The sequence below is a fragment of the Stylophora pistillata genome, chromosome 14 (genome assembly GCF_964205215.1).
Source record: "Stylophora pistillata chromosome 14, jaStyPist1.2, whole genome shotgun sequence".
Classification (NCBI taxonomy): Eukaryota; Metazoa; Cnidaria; class Anthozoa; order Scleractinia; family Pocilloporidae; genus Stylophora; species Stylophora pistillata.
The window spans coordinates 12,977,101-13,000,741 of record NC_142532.1 but is presented as its reverse complement, the minus strand read 5'-3'; the positions used below and the strand labels follow the sequence as shown (position 1 = coordinate 13,000,741).

The 23,641-nt window shown below is 39.5% G+C and overlaps 4 protein-coding genes and 1 non-coding gene across 5 annotated transcripts; 4 read left to right on the top strand and 1 right to left on the bottom strand.

The window, feature by feature from the left end:
- Positions 1-418: 418 nt before the first annotated feature.
- Positions 419-1,312, top strand: LOC148716606 (uncharacterized). The gene is made up of 2 exons (XM_088744610.1): positions 419-548; positions 925-1,312. Exons 1-2 carry the CDS (start codon positions 419-421, stop codon positions 1,287-1,289), a joined length of 495 nt encoding a protein of 164 aa, XP_088600736.1. The 3' UTR covers positions 1,290-1,312.
- Positions 1,313-1,347: 35 nt separating this feature from the next.
- Positions 1,348-5,087, top strand: LOC148716605 (uncharacterized). Its single transcript, XM_088744609.1, has 4 exons — positions 1,348-1,398; positions 1,594-2,337; positions 2,932-3,006; positions 3,694-5,087. Exons 1-4 carry the CDS (start codon positions 1,348-1,350, stop codon positions 3,901-3,903), a joined length of 1,080 nt encoding a protein of 359 aa, XP_088600735.1. The 3' UTR covers positions 3,904-5,087.
- Positions 5,088-13,862: 8,775 nt separating this feature from the next.
- On the top strand, positions 13,863-15,739 carry LOC148716604 (uncharacterized). The gene is made up of 2 exons (XM_088744227.1): positions 13,863-14,256; positions 14,362-15,739. The coding sequence occupies exons 1-2, from the start codon at positions 14,083-14,085 to the stop codon at positions 15,418-15,420; spliced, it is 1,233 nt and encodes a 410-aa protein (XP_088600353.1). The 5' UTR covers positions 13,863-14,082; the 3' UTR covers positions 15,421-15,739.
- Positions 15,686-17,915, bottom strand: LOC111342121 (uncharacterized). Its single transcript, XR_015995187.1, has 2 exons — positions 17,794-17,915; positions 15,686-17,406 (listed from the first exon to the last, which is right to left on the bottom strand). It is a non-coding gene; the product is annotated as an uncharacterized LOC111342121 (transcript).
- Positions 17,916-20,914: 2,999 nt separating this feature from the next.
- LOC148716603 (uncharacterized) lies at positions 20,915-23,308 on the top strand. The gene is made up of 2 exons (XM_088745592.1): positions 20,915-21,955; positions 22,692-23,308. Exon 2 carries the CDS (start codon positions 22,814-22,816, stop codon positions 23,201-23,203), a length of 390 nt encoding a protein of 129 aa, XP_088601718.1. The 5' UTR covers positions 20,915-21,955; positions 22,692-22,813; the 3' UTR covers positions 23,204-23,308.
- Positions 23,309-23,641: the final 333 nt, after the last annotated feature.

The window sequence follows — 23,641 nt, the reverse complement described above, 5'->3', positions numbered from 1 at the left end:
TGCTGAATGCTATGGGAATGATATGGAACTTTAAAATCCCATAGCAATCCCATAGAGAATGGTCCAGGGTCATTATGGGAATGGTATGGGATTGTTGCATACCATTCCCCTAATGGATACTATGGGGAATATATGGAACTTTACGAAATACGTAGCAATCCCATAGAGAATGTTCAGCCATCATATGGCATCACTATGGGACTGACCCATACCATTCCCATACCAGATCCTATGGGGAATGTATGGAACTTTACGAAATCCGTAGAAATCCCATAGTGAAAGACAATAGAATGCACTTGGCGGGCACTAGTCACTATTTATGGGTTTGATATGGGAGCTAACATCCCATATAAAAACCATGCAATGCTCATAGATTAGCCATATGTTGTCCCATACCATTTCCATATTTGGACCATATATGTTCCATATCAACAGCTTTGGTAAGGGTCCCTTCAATGTGAGAGAAGGAGATGAGTGTTCGCTGCGAGGAACGGATCCAGGGACAAAGAGACCCATGTTGTTTCATGGACATGTTCTTGCAGTATTTGGTAAGTTTGTACACCCAGTGTTTTTCTCAATTACATCGATTTTCATTCTAAAGTGCATCATATGCTTGGTAAACCCGTTTTCCTCTCAATTGCTTGGTTTGATCTTCACCTCAATGCTCATTAAAACATAAATCTTAAGACTCGCTCTTTGGTGTTAGGAGATTTTATTGCCAGGCATTGAGGGCTTCTTTAGAAAAAACAAGCTGTAGGACAAGTTGGAGTGCATTTCAGTCAAAATTACAGTTTAGTAGTTATCTACTTAGTTATGTCTAGTCACAGTTAATTGAGGGTCCAGTTTTTACTACTTATAATGATCGGTAGTGGTGGAAGTACATGTGGACAGCTAAATTACATCTGGTTTCATGTTTTCATATAGACACTAAGAAGGAAGCTGAAAACAAGGTCAATGAGCCGGTAACCCCTCAAGAAATCGAAGAGCCAGTCACAACCTTGGATGGACCTCGGCCTCGTCGAGAACCTAAGCCATCCAAAAGGAAGCTTGCAGCATTGGAGAATTCTGTTGAAAATATTTCACAAAAAAACCAGGAGTCTAATGCATCTCAAAAACAGAAACATATGATGAGGAAAGCAGTGGTAGAAGATAAGGATGGAACTGCCCCAGTAAATGAGAAAATGGCCTCCCAAAAACATAACCACAAGAAGTCAAGAAAAACAGCAGGAAATTTAAATGACAGTGACAATCATGTTTCTGGGCAAAAGCAGTTGGTGTTCAAGAAATAGAAGAGTAAGAGGAAAGGAGAACAAGAAACAAATGACCAGGAAATAGTAACAATAGCTAATGCTAAAAGAGTCCAGAATCTGCTTTTGCAAAGGCAGCAAATCACTGTTAGTGATGATGAAAATCCTGATGGGTCTGAAACAATTGAAGCTCAGACAGTAGAGAAGACATCCGATCTCACACAGGGAAAAGAATCTGTGCCTCCATGTACTTCACTCCCTTTACATCAATCTCCAGCTGGGCACTTTGACTCCCCTCGACACCGGCAGTCTTCAGATGTAATGTATTGTCTTGCCTTCTCCTCAGCAGTCTTTAGGTGGGAGTATTGGTTCACCCCAGTACCAGCCCCAGCCAGGTGAAACCAACTTCCTTACACCACAACAAAGACAGCCTTCATGTGTAACCAACAGTTTGCCTCCTGTCCATCAATCGTCAGGTGCCAATACACCACAATGCCAGCAGCCTTCAGGTGTACCTAGCAGCTCACCTCCTCTCCAACAGTCTTTCAATGGCAACTTGGAGACACCTCGACACCACCAATCTTCAAGTGTAATCAACATCCTTCCTCCTTCATATCAGTCTTCGGGTGGCACCAACCGGTCTATCCGTCGTGCTTTAAATGTCACAAACAGCTTCCCCTCTCCACTACAGTCCACAAATAAAAGTTACATCACAGCACAAGAAGCCACAGATACATCTGGCACACACAGTTCACCCCACCAGCAACAACATACATGTACAGTGGCAAGATCATCTGGATCACCCCATTTTGAACAAGCTACACCACAGCAGGAGTTTTCATTCTTTAGGAGCTTACACCAATGCTCAGACTTTGATGTGTCAGATTTAGATCAAGCAATGAATCCCAGCTATCAACTGGAAATGGATGACCACATACATGTAAACAGAGATGTTGTGCAACAAGGGGAGACATCATTCAGCAGTCTACCTACTGCATGCTCAGGATGTCAGCCTCTGCTAATGTCTCTTAATAAACGAATTTGCAGCTTGGAGGCTGAATTTGAAAAACTGAAGAGGAAGAAAAGAAAGGTAAGGGTCTTGCTTTATTTGGGACTTTAATATCAAGTAGTGCACAGGTTTCTTTCACAATGCTATTCATCTAAAATAATGTTGAGCTTGTATATGCTTTGTACTATTACTCTGGGAAGTTAAATCAAAGGTTTGTTAAAGTATTTTTTGCCAACAAAAATTGTATTATGCATACATGTGTGTTTTCATGATGCCACAATGCTTTTCATATTAATAATTAGATTATTCTGGGTATGTTGTAACTGTGCAAACATGTCTGACAAATGTACAGCTGTATTGAGTCAGTCTTTTTCACTAATTGACACATACATAGTACATTTATTGTGACATGCAATCATTTGGCAATTTGATTTGTTCTCTTAACTTTATAACTTAGCAGCAGATTCAAAGAAATACTTATTTTTTGTTATAGACATCATATATCCAGCAGTAAGTTCATAACGCAAAATAGTTTAAGCTGTTGTTGGAAGCTAAGTTGCTTGGGGCAAACTGTCAATCAATATTGGAACATTGTGATACATTTTTGCAAAGTTCTGTGCAAAAGACCATCTAGTTTAACTGTGACATGACAGACATTGCATTGTCTATCAACAGGGAAAAGTGGAAATTGAAAATGAAGTTGCAGAGAAGGAGGACCCAAATGAAGAGAGATTCAATGGGCTTACAAAGGTATTTCATCACAGGAGGGGGGGAACAATGCCAAAAAACACTGTTTGAGCAGTACTATCTGTAAATAAAAGTCCCCCCGTAAATTGAGAACATTGTCCCAGAAGGTTTTGAGACATTCTCACAAAATCTCAAAGTTCATGAAATTTTAGTTACACTGCTTCGTGTCTCCTGGAAATTTTCTTGAGTCTCCCAGTTCCAGGCGAAATCTTCAGATTCCTGGAAGAATTTTGTTTTTCTCCCAAAACAAGCCTCCTTAGAGCTGACACCCCCCTTATTTCTTCACTTCAAGATGCACATGTAAACTACATTGATGCATGTATGTTAAATTACTTCTTTACCTTAATGACATTAACTGCTTCTATTCACACCTAAAAACGTATATGACAGGTACATGTATCTTACCAAAGAAATGATATTTGGAAATTTGTTTTAGTAGTCATTCAGCTTTCTTGTCTTAAAAATCTGTGAATCTGATTGATTGGCCCACTGTATTTCTTTTGCTGATAGCACACAATTTTTCCCAAGTTGCTCCTATGGAGAAAGTATTTATGATTTTTGGCTCAATTTCATAACTCTGTTGGTTTTGACTGCAATCTTTAGAGTGTCTATTACAACAGACTCTACATGTATGTTCAAAACTCAGACTTGTAGTGTCATTGTTAATTACAGTTTATATTGCTCTTTTAGGAGGCACTGGTCAAGTTAATCGAGGATACTACTGATGCTAAGTCAGCTGTGGAGGCACTAGCAAGGCAGCTTTACTCAAGTGAGGAACTGCAGAATTCGTCTGTCACTGGTTTTCAGTGCAACAAAGATTACACAGCAAGGCCAGGCCTGAGTCCATCAAGGCGGAGCATTTTAGAAAGTGAGTTAATTTTTAAAGATGTATTTCTTTAATTATCTCTATACCCCTATATGTGCAAACTGTCCTAAATACAGAACAGATCTCCTGGTCTATCAAGCATTTGGTCTCCCTGATAAAAGCAGCATCTTTTGCTGGCAATTGGCTTATAGTTGACCCAACATCTTCGCAAAATTCAAAACATTTTAAACTGCTTAAGTAGAATATGTGGTTTTGTGTCACAGGTCTTGGCTGCATTTCCTTGACTTTTGTTAACAAATAAAAGCAACAGACATAAACAGAAACTGAAAGAAAAGTTCTCATTGCTATGGCCATATGTTGTCAAAATGCTGCAAATACATATTGTCGTACTACATACTGTCCAATAGTCGACATTTCCCACTACAATTACATTTGCACTTCAAGTAACATAGGCAAACGAGCTTACATGTTTGTGTTTACAGCCTTTTTGTTACTCAATTAAAGATTCATTTGGGAGGGTGCGATTAATAGATTGTGCCATCTGTTGCATGGAATGGAGTGCAACATTGTACAAAGAGAGCAATTGCAGACTCCCAAATGAATCACCAGATAATCTGAATTGGGTGGCAACAAGGATGCACACATGTAAGCTGACTACATCTATTTACTGGTTTAAATTCTGCAATTAAAATTCAGTAATTAACATGTGATCAAAAATAAAGCTCTTTCAGCAAGTCAGAGTTCCTGTTTATAATTCGTGTTTTGCACTATACAGTTTCAAATGTAAGATGCTTTTTACTTAAACTGCTTTCATTTCCTTTTTCCTTTTTACCTTGTAACTGCAGGAAAGGATTTCCTGCAGTTACAAGGTCATCTGTGAGAAAGGACCTTGGACTGGTCCTCAAGAAGGCCAGGGCAAATAAAGAAAACAAGGCCAAATGTAGAGGACAAGAACAGAGAAAGCTATGAGGAAGATATTATTGACCCTGTTTTTTTTTATCAAAAAAGACAAGATTTTTTTAAATTCTTTAGTTTCAGTTCAGGATAGTCATAGAGACAAAGAAAAGATTTTACTATGTAACATATATTTTGGATAATTTGTTTTACCTGTTAAGAATTTCAAACATTTGTTCAAGTTATTGCTGGCAAAAACGTGATTCTTTTTTCTGTTGGGCATGTGAATGCTACCAACGAAAAACCTGTTGAGATTTACTGGCTTAGCCTTGTTGTATACATCTAATAAATTTTTTGAAATGGTTGAATGCCAAGTAAAAATTATTAACAGTCATTAGAGTGAACCATAATGAAGTAAACACCTGAAAAAGCTGGAATAAATGCTGAAAAAATCTTGAAAATCTGGAATATGCTAGAAAAAGCTGGAAATTGATACATTATTTAATCACTGCTTCCTTTATGGAGTATGCAAGAATTTCCTAGATAATTCTAGAAATCTACATTTTGTAATAAGCTGGAAAAAAATGGAAAAAAAGCTGATTTTATCCTAGTAAAGTGATTTCTGGAATAAGCTGGCAAATTCTGGCTGACTCTACCCTAATTAGCATGTTTCATTAACATTCTAGAATGTTCCAGAATTTTCCAGAAAAGAAAACTGGTAAATTCTAGAAATTTCCAGAAATATTTTCTGTCATATTTCTAGAAAATTTCTAGAAATAACCAGAATATTCCAGTCTTATTTTGCAAGGGTAGGTCAACTTTACCTTAAATGTTTCAAACAGTGAACATTTATAGGTTATTGCTTCAATCGCCTTTGTTTTGTTTGAAGCTTTGTGCCCAGTCCAAGAAGTAAACATGTAACTCCCTTCCAGGGACATACATGGGGGAGAGTGTCGGGGACTGGGGCACATCTTAAGTAATTATGTTACCCGCGACAACGTGAATTATTACGAGCCTACCCACCCATTCAGTTGTTAATTCGAAACTATCAAATAAGAGAGTTACATTGACCGTGATTGTGCGAAGTCCTTGTGGATCCTGTGATTATTAAACACGTTAACATCGACTTTGTGACTTGTCTTGGATACTGTCTCCAGCGGCTGGAGACATCAAGCAAATGTCGACAAAAGAGATCAGAAAAGAGTTTAGGCGCTCAATTTTTCAGATCTGGTTTGCAAAGGTAAGCAATTTTACATTAAAACATTTATTTTGAATGGGGAGCATGCCAACATGCTTCATGCAACGACTGATTTGCTATAAAATTGTTCTTTATTTTCCCTTTTTGAGGCCTTGACAGTGGGGCATTTGATCAAAACTTTCAAAAAAAGTTGAATGCGTGGGTGTTCGCCCGGACAGGGCATGGGCACTTTGGAATTAACTGCTCGATACGTACAAATCAATCAGATAAGTCCACAATTAGGTACCTAACATTGATTATGTCACATTAAAAAAGAAACCTTCCAAAAATCCATTCACCATGGCTGAAACTAATTCAGTGTCGTGTCTTTTTCCTTGCAACCCCTCTCCCCTCCCTCAAATCAGTGTAAACCAAGTCATGACAAGACAAAAGAAAAATTCGCATATTTGTTCAAATAAATTTCTTCATGTAACATATAAATCTCTTCATGTTAATATATGTATTAGAATCGCATAGCTTACAGTAAACACGCGCTCTGATTGGTCAATACGTCAACCGGAAGAGAGGGTATTTAGCGTGGAATCGCACTAACGTTTAAAGCAATATCGCTGACGTGAGTCGCGAGCAAAAACTATTGTTACGAACGTAAAAACGTAAACACAACTAGTGCTACGAAAATATGAACAAATTTATAGAAAACGAATGTCTTCCAAATTTTGAATTGAAATTGAAACTTTTAGAAAATTGGAGGAAACCACTCACGCTCAAAAGTACGAAAAACGCATAGAAAAAAATTTAAAATGCCAGAGACGAGGGAAGAAAGCCAAACGACAGTTCTTGCCGAGGAAAACCAAACAAGCGTTACGAAAGAAAACCAAAACAGGTATCAATGCCGAGAAAGGTCAAGCATCTTTTCCGGAAATCCAAACCATTGTAGCCTATACAGACGACGAACTAGCCTCTTTTAGATACAACATGGTTTCAAAATACACTAGATTGCAAATTCACAAATTCGAGTGGTCGCAAAACAGTCATCCAAGCGCTCCGTGATGATTTCGACCCAGTGGAGATATCAGAGCTCACTGGCCACTCCAATCCGGAATCCATATCCAGCTACAGCCTTAATCCTCTGGAAAAACAGCGGCGAATGACGAATAAGTTGGCCGGTTTCAACCCACGCCAAGCACGACAACTACCAACGGCTATTCAAGTCATGCTTTACGGGAGATTGTTCTTAATAGCTCAGCCACGCCAAGCAACACAGCAGCTACTAGTGACCTTGACAGCAATGCCAGTCGTTCTAGTTACCTGATGGCAGGAGCAGTTGGCGGAATGTTTACTGGAGTAACTTTTAATAATTCTCCAGTAAATATTTCCATAGACTTTCAGTCCAGCGTTGACACCAATGAGCGACTCCCTGCGATGAAAGAAAAACAGTTAGAATTGTGACTTTTAATTGAACTGTTTTTCGCCAGAGTTTACCGAGAAATTCCAGTCTTAATCATTAAATTTGAATACACTTTTTTTTACAACTGTAAAGCACTTACCAGTTTTTTGTAGATCTTGCTTTGATACTGGAACGCTTGAAATTTTCATTTCGCTTGAGGATTTGACCATTCAGTTGTTGATTGTCGGCGCCACATTTTGCCAAGTTGAGTGGTAGCAGGCAAATCTCTGTCTCAAATAACTCCGTATTGTGTACTTTTAGTTTTTTGCTGAAGATTGTAAAATAACAGGCACCGCTTTCTCCACGAGTTTGAAATAAAAGTGGTTTTCATTCTAAAAATATCTTGTTCCCTCTATTCGCTAGATATTGACACCTGACTTTGAAAGGGTTTCCATTGTTTGCGCACTGGCGTGGCACACAAAAATACAAAACATCTGGTTTCGCCCAGTGATTTGGTGGCTTTAGCTATGTGATTCAAGAAAAATCACGAGGTACAATTAAAATTGTCGACGGTTCAAACGTGAGCGACTTACCTTGCTTTCCATTCCCTTAACAATCACTGTTCTGACAGTTGACTTTAAAATGGCTTTCTTAAGGGCGCGCGTACGGAATAAAAACAAATAATAACATTGTCGTTTTAATTTCTTGTTTTCTTATTTTTATTCAGTTATGTGATTCAAGAAAAATTCACTACCTGACTCATGAATTTCACTTGAAAAACCGATATCACACGAATCGCGAAGCGATGAGTGCGATATCGGTTTTTCGCGTGAAATTTAACGTGGAATTCACTCGTCAGGCAGTGAATTTTTCTATAGAATACTTCTATGGTGGCCCTTTTATATCACAGAGTTCCATATAATTTACATATATATTCTTTTTATTCCCCCTCTATAAAATTAAAATTAATTTTAGAAATCGGTCCCAGACCCCTATAAAGACAAACCCCACCCTTGCCCCATGGCAAACTCCAAAATTCTTTAAAAACAGTCTCTTAGAAAAACTCACAGAAAGACTTGACGCTGCCATATTCTCCTTAAATAATATCTATAATTCAAAACCTCTAACATAGTGTTTCATCACATCCCCTACAACCACCTGTCAAGAAGGAAATGAAATATTTGCTAGCAAATAGTGTTTTTATGTTTTGTCATTAGAAGTCTTTCGTTTGCTATTAATGTTTATACATAAGTTCGTAAGTATTGCGTGAGTGTCCTTTGTTATTATTGTTATTTGCTATAAATTGTTATTTCTCAACGTATAATTTTATCAATCTTAATTACTTGTATATTCAGCCTATTTTGAATCATTTTATTTAATTGTAAAGCACATTTGATCATGTACTTCATGGAAAATTGCGCCATATAAGTTTTAGTTATTATTATCATTATCATTATTATTAATATTAATATTATTAGTATTATTATTATTTGTATCTATGGTGAACTTCACATCGGAGAAATCGGGAGGTGATGTTACCTCTTGCTTTTTAGAAATTGCTCACCAAGTCGCAAAAAAGGACCCATGAAGCTGCTTCTCTTTCAGAACATGATGATGAGTCCATGCCACGTAAGTGCCTATATCATCTTATGAACTCGTTCATAGACCTCACGTTGGACTCGCATGGGAAAAACACCCTCACAAAAAGAGACAGAACCAACAACAACAACGTGCGTGGAATGGGGTGCAACGACCATGTGAAAGTCAACTTTGCGATAGTTTGTTGCGCTTGAATAGCTTTTTTTTTTCTTTCAGTTGGTGAAGTAGAACAGAGGAGCGCTCCAATTGCAGTTTCCCAATCTTGAACTTAAACCTGCGTACTTCAAAAAAAAAACACTTAAGGATTATGAGGTGCATCGCAGATCTTCTTTGAAGAAAGCCATGTTATTATAGTTGCAATATCCCCAATCCACGTTTTGAAGTGATACACAACGCTGTCTTAGTTTCCATATTTTATATCTACTGTGTTTTTTTTTTTGTTCCAGCAAATGTAAATGGTTGCCCTATATTTCGCAAAGGAAAGAGAGCTTTGAACATTTTGGAAATCTTAAAGTGTGTGTTGGCGAGAAAGTACCATCCAGCCGGATTTGCCACACAGTACCTCAAGCAGTGCAAGAAAATATTGTCTTTGTGATTGACATAAAGAATTCTGTAGACCATCGCGATTTGACTGCAGATGACAATGGCGTGTATAAGAAGCATTTATCCCCATTTGATATAGTCAAGGCTTTTTTTCAGGAAAATGGCGCTGTTGATAGCTTGACAACAGCTCATCCAGAAGAGTGTAGTGTTGATGGGCACGTTTACGAAGTGCGAAGGCAGTACAAGTGGCACCATACTTCAAAAGAGTTTTGTCGAATAGTAGCCAATGTGGAAACTGAGGGAGTGCTTGCAAGGTATGCTGTCATGCAGTACAAAGCTCCACCGGATGCAAGTGCGCTATCCTTAAAAGCACACGGTAACTCCCACAAGAAAAGTGGGCCGTATTATCGTACCAAACCAAGTGTGATATGGAAAGCAAAAGCCATAGCTCAAGCAAGTGCGACACCAAAGCATATTATCAGCGCCATAGAAGAGGAAGCGGGAGGTGTTCTCAACGTGAGTTCACCAGTGGAGATAATCCATAATAGAGAGCAGGTATACAACGCTTGCTGAAATGTGGAAGGGCAGAAAAAAAATTCGGAACACTGGCCCGCCACGCCAACCAGATTTTATCAAACTCATGAATTTAATGCAGCATGATTACTTCCTTCAGGATGTCTCCTTTGGAGTGAAATCAAAGCAAGGAGAGTCTATGGCCCCAAATACCTTTGCTAAGACCAATGATGTGGATGAAGAGGTATTGCTCTGGCGAGAAGCCCAAAAGCCAAATTGGGATAGACATGACTTCAAACATGGGTCCATTCTATGTTACCACTCTAACATTTCCTCATCCAATGTTTGTCTACCAAAACAAGCCTAATAAGCAACCAATAACTCTGGCTGCTATGATGACAAGTGTCACCAAGGAGAGTGAAGATTAAGAGTACCTTGCTTCGACGTTATATCGCAAAGGCATCCGATCCCTGACGTATGGGAAAGATGGAGAACTTGCCCTCTAACAAGGATTCGAAAATGTGTTCCCCATCTCAAGCAGCTCCGATGTTACAACAGAAGCGAACAAAAACATCCACCTGAGGTGTTTTTCCCACGTAGAAGCTGATCTAAAGAGTAAACTTCAACAACTGAAAGTAGATTCCAACGAACAAAGAACTATTTGTTCCTAAATTCTTGACGGAGAAAAAGACGGGAGACGCATCAAGGGTCTTGCGGATTGTGAGGATGAGGAATCTTTTCATGCGGCTTTGGCGTTATTGTGCCTACGTTGGCCTGCTGAATTTACCAAATGGATGTTTAGCGCAAAACGACCGATAAGACCACTGACTGATAAGCTGAAAATGTGCATGATGAAACCTTAACGAGTGGCTGCAGGACTGGGTAATCCGCCTAACAAATGGCACAACCAAGGTACCGAGGCTTTGCATCATGTCATGAAGGAAGAAGCACATGGGCAGTCGATAGATCAGGCTACAATTCACAAGAATGTCAACCATTGAGTTGACCAGCAGCAGAACAACGAACTTATAAAAGCAGTGTACGGAATGGGCGAGTATTGTCTTGCACCAGGATACAAGAATTTCAGTATCAAACCCCTAAGGTGGTCGCAGATGACACGAGAACAAAGATCTGCGTACATAAAGAAAGTCCTAGGTCAAGGACTACTTGACGACAAGAGTTCAGATGACATGGCCTTAAAGAAGCTGTCTATTTCTCTTGAAGAAAGCAGTTTGCCAAAAGAACTTGCATCGCAAGTTGTAGCAGATATTTGGCGCAAAGCAGAAATAATTCTTGCACGATTCAACGTCATTCCATTGGACAATGGGAACTTTTGTGTTACTGAAAGTGACAAAGCCTTTACCATTGAAAATAAGAAAGGAAAATTCAACTGCAAAGATTGTGCTTCCTCTGTGGCAACTGGGGGAATATGCCAGCATTCCATCACCATGGCTGAAACACAAGGGAACTTAATGCACCACATCCAAACTTATGTGCAGCAAAACGACCTGGAGCTTAGGCTTGCTTTTAACAATGTCCCCAGAAGTGCTGGTGCAAAGTGTTGCCAGAAGAAGCCTTGCCGAGGTAATAACAATGTTGAGCAGGAGTCAGTTGTTGAGGAAATAGATCCCAATTCGGTTCATGATCCCGATCTTGACTTTGCAAAACCATATCGCTTTACAGAATTCTGCCACAACAACAAACCGCTCAATATTGTTTTTGTCAGCGACTTCCCAAATGCCAAAAGCTGTGAGCAGTGCAAGGTGAATTTTTCGTGGACCCTGCCCATCACACCATGGGATATATGTGTGATGCATAAAGAGCGCTACCTCTACCCAGTAAAAGATCCCGAGAACTCGGCAAAGGTTTTGAGATATACTCCCACTAGAAAGAAGACGGCGGCGAGGTTCTACTGTCCGAAGAAAGAGTGTCTGTTGCCACAGCATCCATACTTTTGGAAGGGATGGCTGAAAATTAAAACCGACATGAAGGATAGGCTCCACAATAGTCATAAAATGAACTGCTGAAAGGTTTGCTATTCAAGGTATAAGCTGCTTCCACCTGTGATGGAGATCACTTATAAAAGTGCTTCTCTGAAATAAAGTGCCTTCTAAATATTCACGCACGGCTAATTAAAGTTTGAAAAGAGTGGAACAAGAAAGAAACACCCTTAAATTTAGTTCTAAAACATTGGACAGGACTTTCGTACATAACTTCATTTCTCATTCAGCCAGTTGCTGAAAATATTAAAGAAAAGCGGAAAAAAAAAACAATTCGAGAGAAATTGATAAGCTTGAACCTTCAAGTTCATTCCCAATCAGTAGGAAAAAAAGGCGAGCTCTTGCATTTAGCCTCTCTTTTTACGACGTTTGAAAGTGCAATAACTTTTGATGTATGTGGAACTGAATTGGTTTGTTTCGCCAACGATGAATTTTGACAATACTCGCAATGGATTTTTGAAATGTTGCAGAGAGGAGTGCCAAAGAGATAAGTGGCAACAAAATACACTGCACTGACACTTCTCATTTATCCAACTTATTGTGTTGTACTACCGGAGAAATGATTTCCTAAAGCCTTTCGAAGGTTGACGCGAGAAATGTAGTCCCTGCGGATGACACTGCATGTTATGTAAAATGTAGAGGCGACTTCACTTGTTTAAGATCTAAAAGTTGTCAGTGACAGTAAGTAACTGTCCTGAGAACAGTAGCGTTCTGTCAGGCAAAAGCGAAAGCTGCATTTCAGTGTAGATGTATTTAGTTTGTGTATAATTTGTTTTACTTGGAATTAATTCTCATTTACTTCTCGGGAAAAATCTTGCAGTTATAATGTGCGTTGGATGACAGATGACAAGAAAAGATAAAGAAAGGATATAGTGGGGTAGTAAGACAATTCATATTTTTTATACTCATTTTTGCACCTATATATGTTGTTGATGTTGATTCGAATGGGGCACTTCTGACCTTTTGGCTCAAATCTATGTTCAAAATTTATCACTGCATCGATTTTTATCTACGAAAAGGGTTATAGAATCGGAAGACATAAGTTACATATCGTTAGAGTCTTCAAAGAGCTCATTTTGCAAATTACAGATTTACATATTTTTAATTTGCGAAACCGCACACTTCTGACCTTTTGGCTCAAACTCTTTATTTACAAATCATCACTGCATCGAGTTGTATCTACGAAAAGTGTTAGAGAATCGGAAGACGTAAGTTACACATCGTTGAGTCTTCAAAGAGCTCGTTTCACAAATGACAGATTTACATATCTGTAATTTGAAAAACGGCGCACTTCTGACCTTTTGGCTCAAACTCTATTTACAAATCATCACTGCATCGAGTTGTATCTATGAATAGTGTTTAAGAATCGGAAGATATAAGTTATATATATCGTTAGAGTCTTCGAAGAGCTGGTTTTGCAAAATACAGTACGGGTTTACTCGCTTCGTTTCATTTCTCAAAATACAGTAAGCTGCCTCGTTTCCTTGCTAAGCACCCCACTGTCTCCAGAAACCCCCCTTTAACTCGAAACCTATACCACAATTTGACAGTACGAGCTACCTAGCGTTAATCAGCAGGTCTTGTTCTACAAGAATCTGTTGTCAAGTTTTTTCTAACTTGTGGGTTGAACAAAACCTTAATTTTTGGGCCCTGGCTGCTTGACTATCAGTAGCATCTTCTACCAGCACCGAGGAAGGAGACTCAAATGAGGACAATCTTTTGGCTTCTTCAAGCCAAGGGAAGCAAAAACCCAAATAGAGCGGCTCCTCAGCGGCGAAATCCACGCAGACTTGAACAAAAAAAGCAAAAGATTCAACACTTAACCATGAAGAAATGGAAGTGCTGATCTCTTGGATTTTTAGTTTGGAAGAATCCAGTAAAGTAGAGACCAAAGTAAAGGCAACCCTTAAGGATGATCCACAAATAAAACTGGAGTCAGAGCAGATAAAGGTTGCAGAGCATATCTTAGACGTCACTCAGAAGCCGTTGTTTGAACTGTTGATCACTGGATTTTGCCACACATTTTCAAACTTAGCCCTAATAGAGTCCTTAAGCGGTGACGTCACGTTTCCATGGTGCTAAAAATCTCAGTTCCAAACAAGCGCCCATTCGATTCAAAATGGCGACATTATCCATCGCTTCGCTTTTTTCTTTCTTCTCAGAAGAAAAGAAATCTATAAAAAAAGGGGAAAACCACTTTAAGTCAGATCACATTGACGCATTTACTTACCAGCAGGGTGTTTTACAAGGAGAAGTACACGCAAGCATGAAACAAAAGGTTTATAAAGTGACGGTGAGTTGTTATTCTTTGCATGATTGATCTTTTACTAGTAGCATCTTGCCGAAAAAACCGTTTCTATTTGCCGAACTAAATGCCATTAATCTTGACATCTTGCAGATTTGTTTGGATGAAGAACATGAAATAAAATCAACCGAGTGTGAATGTCCAAGAAGCGTGTTTAAATGCAGTCACGCAGCAGCCCTCTTTATTCACGGTATTCACAACATGAGCCGAACCGACATCGAATGCCAGTGGCGGAAACGAAAGTCAGCTACATCGCTTTCAACTCAAGCAGTCACAGAAATGTTCCCCCCACCTAAAAGGTATTCTGCTCTGTCAAGAAAGCCTACACAAGCTGACCGTTGCATGTTGTACGAAGACCTGAAGGAATATGGGCAGTTTACGGGGCTCTGCTGGCTAATCAGCCCTGAGCCACCTATTGCTAACCAGCTTCCTTTTCCAACCATAGAAGTAATTATTTTCTCTAACGAGTTTCTTCAAGCCACTGGGCGTCAGCAGCAGCTGGACTGTTTGGTTCACCTTTCCAGATTACAAGAAACGGACATTTTAAGGGTTAGCGAATTAACTGCTGGCCAGCGAGACAACCCGGCCTGGTTTTTGGCGAGAAGGGGCCGCCTTACAGCCAGTAACTTCGGTTCTGTCCTAAAGGCAAAGAGGATCACTCCTTCACTTATTAAACGTCTTCTCGGGGAGTACGACCTATCAAGGGTAAAGGCAGTGCAATGGGGAGTAAATAATGAAGAGGAAGCTGTCAAAGCATTCACCCTGAAAACAGGGTTGGCAGTGAAAGGAACTGGAATCTGGTTTCATTCAACTGGAATTCTTGGTGCATCTCCAGATGGTATTATTGATGAAGGAACTGTTCTTGAGGTGAAGTGTCCGTACACGGAACGGAACCTAACAGTAGCAGAGGCAGTGGAGTCAGCAACATTTTGCCTTGAAAAATGTAGAAGTGGACAGGGCTATGCCTTGAAAAAAGACCATGTTTATTGGCACCAGGTCCAGGGAGAAATGTACTTCTCACGTAGGAGGTTTTGTTATTTTGTGGTATGGACTACAAAGGATATAGCTATTGTAAAAATAGAAAGAGATGAAAAATGGATGGCAAACATTCCTGTCTTGACCCAATTCTATTTTGATAATATATTCCCTTGAATAGTGGAAGGAGAATTGTAATTTGCTAATTATGGTCTAGCTCTCTTCCTTTACCCTTTGAATGCCAAATGTCAAGATTAAGTTTTAGACTGTTTTTGTTGCCCAAATGAACACGAGGGCGTGATTTTCTCTAGTAGTGAAATAAAAAAAGGCTTGTTAATGAACGATTTGTTTAAAATAATAATGATACTCTTCGGTTTTCAGTCCTCAAATTGACCTACCACTACTAGTTTGGTGTGAGGGAGTTGTGGTAACAGGCTATACATATATTTGCATTTTTATTAATAAACACAAGGATAACATGGTATTATTTAAAAGACATGGAAAAATGGTACATCATTTAATGTTGTTTTCCTGGGGGGAAGGGAAACTCCCATATAAAAGTGATGGGATGCTCATGGGAAATGTTCAGAAAGACCCCTTAAGGGTAACTGTGGGCAGTACTTGCTTTTATTTTTATCCCCAAAAAGACATCCATTGTAAAACATATGTCAAAACTTCTTTTAACTTCTGTTCTCCTAAACATGATAAAAGAAATCTCGCAGTGATCTAATTTGACACCCTATGTACACCCAGGCTGTACCAGATGATAAATATTGTAATCCCTAGGAGGTAAAATCATCCCTTTACTGTTATATTAGAATGCCCCCCACCCCTCTAGCTGTATTTTCTTCTAAGTAAGCCTCAGTCTACAAATTATTTTATTTCTATTTGAACAACAATAATTATTACAAAACTGTCCACTGTAGTCTTCAAGCATAAAACTACTCAAAAACCATATCTTCACATCCCTCTTTGATGAGAGGAAATTGCACATAACTGAAACAAAATGTCAGCATAGCAGCGCAAATACGAAGGAATGAAGCCTAAAATTTTGAAGTCTTTCAGCCTAGCATTGGCTCTTTCAACATGAATCCGTGCTTTAGCTATGGCTTTTGTTTTCTTGACCTCACTCTCTGTGAAAGTCCATTATTCAGACAAGGTGGGATATTGACACAGACAACATGTGGTACAACATCCTGGATAAGGAAACCCTTGTCCGCCAGAATCATATCTCCAGCTGTCAAGTGATTAAGGAGTCCAGACTGTTGCACAATGGCCTTGTCTGAAATAGAACCTGGATACAGCTGACTGACATAAGTAATGACTCCATTTGGTACAACACCAACTATTACCTTAAAGGAATTCATTCCTCTGTATGATGAATAGGTCGCATTTTGCTGACTCATCAATCCCGGTGCAGCAACCTCAATATCTGTGCAGTCTATAACAATCCGACAGGATTCAAATTGCCTAAAAGAGGAGGGTGCAGAGATCTTGTTTTTTTCCCAGGATGGAATTGACGTCATTAGGTCATCAAACAAAATTTCATGCAAAACATGAGTGAATGTTATAACAATGTTAGAAATTGTGGCCACACTACAATGAAACAATTGGGCTAGGTGAAGCTGTGTGTAGTTCTTTCGTACTTTCATTAAAGTGATAAAAATTTGATCCTCAAAATTGATGGATTCTACCTTCCATTCAGCAAAATAGTTCACGCTATCTTTAAATCTAAGAGCATGCTTTACAACAATATTAAAGACTTCTTTGGTTAGAAGACCTGTCTCCATTCGTATTACATCTCCCTCAAGCGCAGACACAGTGTACTTGTTCCTCTTATACTGGACAGTTTGGTTAAGTTCCTTTAGCTCCCTGTTGGCAAAGTCAGGCTCTGCTTCCAGGATAATCTCCTGTGTTGTTTGCAGGTTTTCTTCTGCGTCAGCTACTAATGGCTGTTCATTTTTTCGGGCAAATTCTATCATCTGTGAAAGAGACTCTACCTTTGATTCAGTATTCTTTATTTTCTTCGGCGGTGGACCCCTTTGTTCAGTAAATAACTTATGCTTATTGCATTCAAACACTTCAGGACCATTGGCTTTCTGACCATTCCTAAAATGGCAGCTACATACTCTTGAGTACTTGCTGGGCTCTCGATCTTCTCTTCTGTTAATAACAAAACACCCGATTTAGTGATTCTGTTGTCAACAACATAGCCGTTCCACAACCAGCGAAGGCAAAATCGCGAAGCGACGCGAAACATTTCGTGAATCGATCAAGCACGTTACATAGCAGATCTACATTGGTTTTAAATGTATCTAAATTCCAAAAACACGATGAAGCACTCAGATTTAAGGTTTTGGCTACGGAAAATACAAAGTGACCGTTAAAAAGACAACTAGCTGAAGCTTCTCTAATTCAGTATTCGATGATTCTCCCTCATGTCCTGATGTCAACTCTTCACCTGAATAGAGTCCGTAAATCTCACTTAAAATCACGTAATTCATCAAATTCTCACCGATTAAGGAATTCTTTTTGAATATCAGTTCATACCTTATGAGTCGAATCCATCTCTTGTACTTGTCATTCTGCTTTGTAGCGCTTAGAAAAGCGAAGAACTTCCAAGTGTTGCCCTCCGACGAATGGCCACATGTAGGAGCAAAACAGTAAACCATTTTGCCCGTTTGACCCGCGTCCTTTACACTTCTTAAACAAAAGTTGATCCCTTGGACGACCCTTTAACCTTTCCTGTTTTTTTTTTTTAACTGTCTTTTGTGGGATTACACTGGATAATTAAAGCTTTAGACATTCAAAACAAAGGAAGCGTGTCCACAGCGCTCGCATTAGATATTTTGTTTAGAACTGCATTATTTAGCGCCATGGTAACGTGACGTCATACTTAAGGACTCAATTAGGTTCATTTGATGTTGACCGGGACTCCCTATTGATAACGGTTACTAAAAAATTCATAAAAAATTTGTGTTTTAATAGTTTTTAATAAAACTTGGTACACATATAGTTTAGACATTGCTTTATGTTTGTGCTTAGTTTCAATAATATTTATTAAATATTTATTAAGATATTGGAGTTCAAACTTGAAGGAGTCGGGGTCAACTTTGGCGAGGAATAAAGGAAAAATTATTTCTAAAAATAGCATCAGCCCTAGTCCCCCGTCACTCCCCGTTGAGCGATATTAGTACTGCTTAATTCCCTAGGGATTTGGAGAATGTATGCTAACGTTTCACCAAAAATCGATGACATATGCACCCATGCATATTTAACCCGAAACCCAAATCTACAGAAGTGACCTTGCTTTGATTCGCATAACTTCTTAAATCGAAGGGGTTAAGACACGCAATTAACACACAAATACACCAATATAATCTAGTTTGTGCTTACAGAATATCGTTTCATTCGAACAAATATTTTTGATTTTATGACAGTTTTTCTTCAAAATTTTTGGAGGGAGTCAATATCAACATTGATTTTTTTCTGTTTTCTCGCTTCACGTGTATGAGACTACAATAAAGTATATACCATAAGAAAGGTCTGAATGAGAGGAACAACTTGGTGTATTTAGATGTTCTGCGCTCTCTAATGCGTGTGCGCTGGAGGCCCGATAAGGTTAAAGAGGAGTCCTAAGCAACACTTTTTTTGTAAATGTGGTTCTCATTAATATCACTCGTTCTCCTCAAATACTTAATTGTATGGATAAATTTTAATACCATATTAGAGATAAAGATTGGTTCTATTATATGACAGAATCCTGAGTTATTCCCTTGTAATAATGTCACGTGATATTGTTTCAAAGTCTGCCAAAAACAGCAAATACATATTTTCGTCCTCTCATGGGAACTGCTGTAACTCCCTAACCTTAAAAGCTCTTGACCTGCAATTTATCAGAGTAATACGTAAGATATAGAATTAGTCACATATCAAACAACAATTCAGTTATTTAAGAGACAATGGAGTTAAAGTTGTTTCAAGATTGCCTGTCCATCTCAAAATTATGATATTTTCCCCTAACTCATAGACCTTTAAAAATTTATAAAAAAATTGAAATTCTTTGTTTTGACCAGATTATACAGGCATTAAATAGACCATAGTATGCCGTTTAGAACCATGTGAAATTCTATGGAAAATTTTACAATTGACTCTTCCCCTACATTGACAGAAGTCAATCCTAATTGACAGATGTCAATCAACACCACTGTCATAATTTAAGAATATGACAAGAAAGGCAAAAGATTATTCTATCATGCCTGTAAGTATCAAGTTTTTTAATTAAAAAGCACGTGTCCAGCCTTTGTCAAAGTTGAAGCAAAATGGCCATGCTACCCCTTGGCCCAACAATCCAAGATGGCGGACACCAAAAGGGGTGCTATCATGGAAACTATTATAACTAACGAATCTCTATGACTAGGACTATGACTATACTATGACTATACTATGACCATGACCATGACCATGACCATGACCATGACCATGACCATGACCATGACCATGACCATGACCATGACCATGACCATGACCATGACCATGACCATGACCATGACCATGACCATGACCATGACTAGGAATATGACTATGACTAGGAATATGACTATGACTAGGAATATGACTATGACTAGGAATATCACTATGATTAGGACTATGACTATGACTATGACTAGGAATATGACTATGACTAGGAATATGACTGACTAGGAATATGACTATGACTAGGAATATGACTGTCTATGACCATGACTACCACTATGACTATGGCTATGGCCTAACTCTTTGTTATAGTCATATCTATAGTCATAGTATCAGTCCTAGTCATAATCATAGTCATAGCCATAGTCATAGCCTTCATCACAACCATAGTATGGTCATAGTCATTATCAAAGTCATACCTATGACAACAACTATGATTATGTCAATGTCTATGACTAAGACTATGACTATGACTAGGACTAGGACTATGACTATGACTAGGACTAGGACTAGGACTATGACTATGACTATGACTATGACTGTGTCTATGACTAGAACTGTGACTATGACTATGTCTATGACTAGGACTATGACTAGCACTATGACTAGGACTATGACTATGACTAGCACTATGACTGACTATGACTATGACTATGGCTAGGACTAGGACTAGGACTATGACTAGGACTAGGACTAGGACTAAGACTATGACTATTTCCGTGAGGTATAGACATGGACATGGATCTATTTTGCTGTGAAGTTTGAAGTCATTAGAAGGCCAATCAAAAGAGATATGGTGGTTGGAAGATTGACAAGTCAAACGTGTTTTATAGGCTAAGGGGTCTAAGTTACAATAACTTGTTTAAAGCCTCCAAAACAGCTTTTGAAGCACTAGAGATTCGTTTTGGAACTGAATGAGCCTATAGCAGGAGTTTTAGGGAAATTTAAAATTTTGACCAAAATGGCCATGCTACCCCTTGGTGAAAAAATCCAAGATGGCAGACACCAAATGGGGTGCCCTCCTGGGAAGTGCTATAAGTACCAATTCTCTCACGCTGTTGACTTGCAATTTCTCTGAGATATACACATGGCATGGAACTAGTTTTCTGTGAAGTTTACAGTAGTTAGATGCCGAATAAAGAGAGATATGGCGCTTGGAAGATTGACAAGTCAAATGTGTAACATGGGCTAAGGGCCTGTTCACATGGAAGTGGGGTACCCCGGCTTGGTGGGGTTCCCAGCGTCTCCATATATTCTTTGTTGTTTATCTGGTTGCGTTCACATGCGTGGTGGGGTACCCCACTCAGCCGGGGAACCCGTCTCCTCGGGGCGGGTTGCCCGCCTGAGTGGGGTAGATTTTTTTCCATGTGAACACTATACCCCGGGGTACCAGGGTGAGGTTCATACGGGCATTCGACAATTTAGCCCGCCAAAAACAAGCGGGAAAACAAAATGGCGTCCACTCATTATCAACCTGGTGAGCTTTTCCGCAAACAACGCCTCCAAAATATACTTGACAGCTCAAATTTGGGGCAAAATAGTCAGGATATTGATGGTTTAAGCAAGACCGCAGCATCTCAGCCCGATCAGGCCCTGATTTCATTGGAATTGGATGCCCCAAGGCAAAATACGAATACGAACTCGAAGGAATAGCGAATACCTTCAGATGGTCTTCAGCAGAAATCTATAAAGGCGAAAGTGGCTAAAAGGAGTCCTGAAAATCAAAGAAAGGTTATAGTTTGGTCCCCAGATCGGATAGAGCTGCTGCTCGCGTATTTAAAGGAATACAAATCCACGTGCAAGTTCAATGGTAGAGATTTCGAGCAAGATCTGGCGGCCATGTACACAGAGATTCGCAAATGCTCGGTAAAAGATTACCTGGAGGAATTCGGGCCACAAGTCACTACTGAGCCTAGTATGCCCATCAAAGACATGGACAGTTCAGAATACCAGGCATTCAAGAAGACTCGAGATAAGGGACAGGAGCTTATCAAGAAAGGCTATGACCGCGTGAAGGAGAAGATCCGAAATGTGAGGCAGGATTTTTGAACCGCAGTGAACAAGGGGACTAGAAGCGGCAGCAGCAAAATAGTCCAGGAAAACTTTGAACTTTTAGCTGACATTTGGGGTGGCTCGCCCGCAACAACTGCTCTCCCCTTCGGAGTTGATGGCGATAGTGCTCAAGGTACTGAGGAAGAACTGGATAGTCAGCCACTGCTGGATTCAACCGATGAAAGTAAGTTACATGTCATCTCATGTTTCAGTGTGACCTTTTCTTACATTCTTGGTATAAATTTTGAGTTAAGATAAACATACAAAATGAGAATATTCTTCACTTTTTGGAAACACAAACATCAATTTAAAAAACTTTGGGTACTTTTTGACCTTTTTTGGCTAAACTTTGGGGGCAAAATAATTATTTATGACTCAGGTATTATTTTGGGTATAAAATTGGGTACAGTACTCTGTCAAACCTACCCAACACTTTATTTCTGAGTACATCCCTTGGGATGGCAATGAAGGTGCCTCTGGCAGTTGCAAGTGGCTTGTCGTGAGCACAGTGTAACTGAAAAGGGAGGAGAACCCAGGGAAACCCTCAGAACGGGTTTAACCTGGTGTAAGAACCTGTTAATTTATTCCATTGTATTCTCCTCGTTCTACTCATTGTTTCATGTTGGAGCTATACTTCTGTTTCTTTTGCTTTGTTTGTTTTACGTCATTCGGGAGTTTCACAGGTTCTCACACCAGGGAAGAGCCCTTGTTAAACCTTACTTGCCAACAACTCCACACTACTCCCCAACAGATTTAAATCAACTAACCTGCTGTGGCATTAAAGAAATACATGTAGCCTCAGATTTTGCATTGTATTTCTTTTTTTTACAAATGTCCTAGTGGCCATGTACTGTGGACCCACTTGATTGCCTTATTGGTCGACAGCACTTTCACATCATATTGATTTAATCTTTTCTTAGGCATTTCTGCACAGTCTGATTCGCCACTACCTCCAGACAGCCCATTAGATGACCCACAACCATCCAGGTCCAATATTGCAGTCAAAACAATTCCCAAACTGGTGGACAACAAAAGGAAACACATGGAAAAGGCACTCTCTCAGGCTCAGAGAGACCAACTTCTGATGAATACTGCGAAAGAGGACGTGTTCATGAAAAGAGAGATGCTCAAGTCATTTGACAAATCAAATAAAATCATGGAAGAGTCCATTGGAAAAATAACAGCATGTCTGACATCTCTTGGGGAAGGCATTGCAACTGGAATGAGGATGCTAGCAAATGCTATTGCTGACACACGCCATCCTGCACCTCAAGCCTACCCACCACAGTTCAATAACCACTATATGGGAGGTTTTACTCCATATCATAATGACTCAGCTGTAGGCAGAACCCACGCACAGTTTAACATGAATGCTGAACAGCCAAACAATACAGGTACGGGTAGTTCAAATGGAGAACATTACATGTTTTAATCATGTACAGCACGTGTCCTGACCTTTGTTATTTTTTAAGTCTTGACATGAGCATTTCTCGCATCTAAATTATGTTAGCATGGTATCTGATCTACACACTTTGACCCCAGGCACTCAATCAGAGGAAGCTAAGGAGGATGGGGAGGTTCAGGGAAGTGCCAGTGACGAGAGTGTCATAAAGGAGGCAAAGGAGGAGGGAGAGGTCCGGGCCCCAGGTCACCATCTTGCCAGGACCTGTAAAGTTCCAAGTTGTAAGGGGTACACCAGACACAACTAAAAAGGCACCTCCGTGATGTGCATCTCAAAAGGCTACAGATTGGAGAGGATGACGTGGGGCGTCTCTTCCAGTTGGGGAGGGACAGGCAGAATAATAGGGGTCCTTAAGGATTGACATCAGGTGAGAAGAACAAACCAGGAGGCAGAACAGATGGTACCCTG

Coding starts and splice junctions, on each gene's coding strand:
- LOC148716603 (XM_088745592.1), top strand. CDS start 22,814: ATGGAAAAGGCACTCTCTCAGGCTCAGAGAGACCAACTTCTGATGAAT.
- LOC148716604 (XM_088744227.1), top strand. CDS start 14,083: ATGGCGACATTATCCATCGCTTCGCTTTTTTCTTTCTTCTCAGAAGAA. Junction 14,257..14,361: donor AAAAGGTTTATAAAGTGACG/GTGAGTTGTTAT, acceptor GACATCTTGCAG/ATTTGTTTGGATGAAGAACA.
- LOC148716605 (XM_088744609.1), top strand. CDS start 1,348: ATGCTAAAAGAGTCCAGAATCTGCTTTTGCAAAGGCAGCAAATCACTG. Junction 2,338..2,931: donor TGAAGAGGAAGAAAAGAAAG/GTAAGGGTCTTG, acceptor GTCTATCAACAG/GGAAAAGTGGAAATTGAAAA. Junction 3,007..3,693: donor GATTCAATGGGCTTACAAAG/GTATTTCATCAC, acceptor TTGCTCTTTTAG/GAGGCACTGGTCAAGTTAAT.
- LOC148716606 (XM_088744610.1), top strand. CDS start 419: ATGTTCCATATCAACAGCTTTGGTAAGGGTCCCTTCAATGTGAGAGAA. Junction 549..924: donor ACATGTTCTTGCAGTATTTG/GTAAGTTTGTAC, acceptor GTTTTCATATAG/ACACTAAGAAGGAAGCTGAA.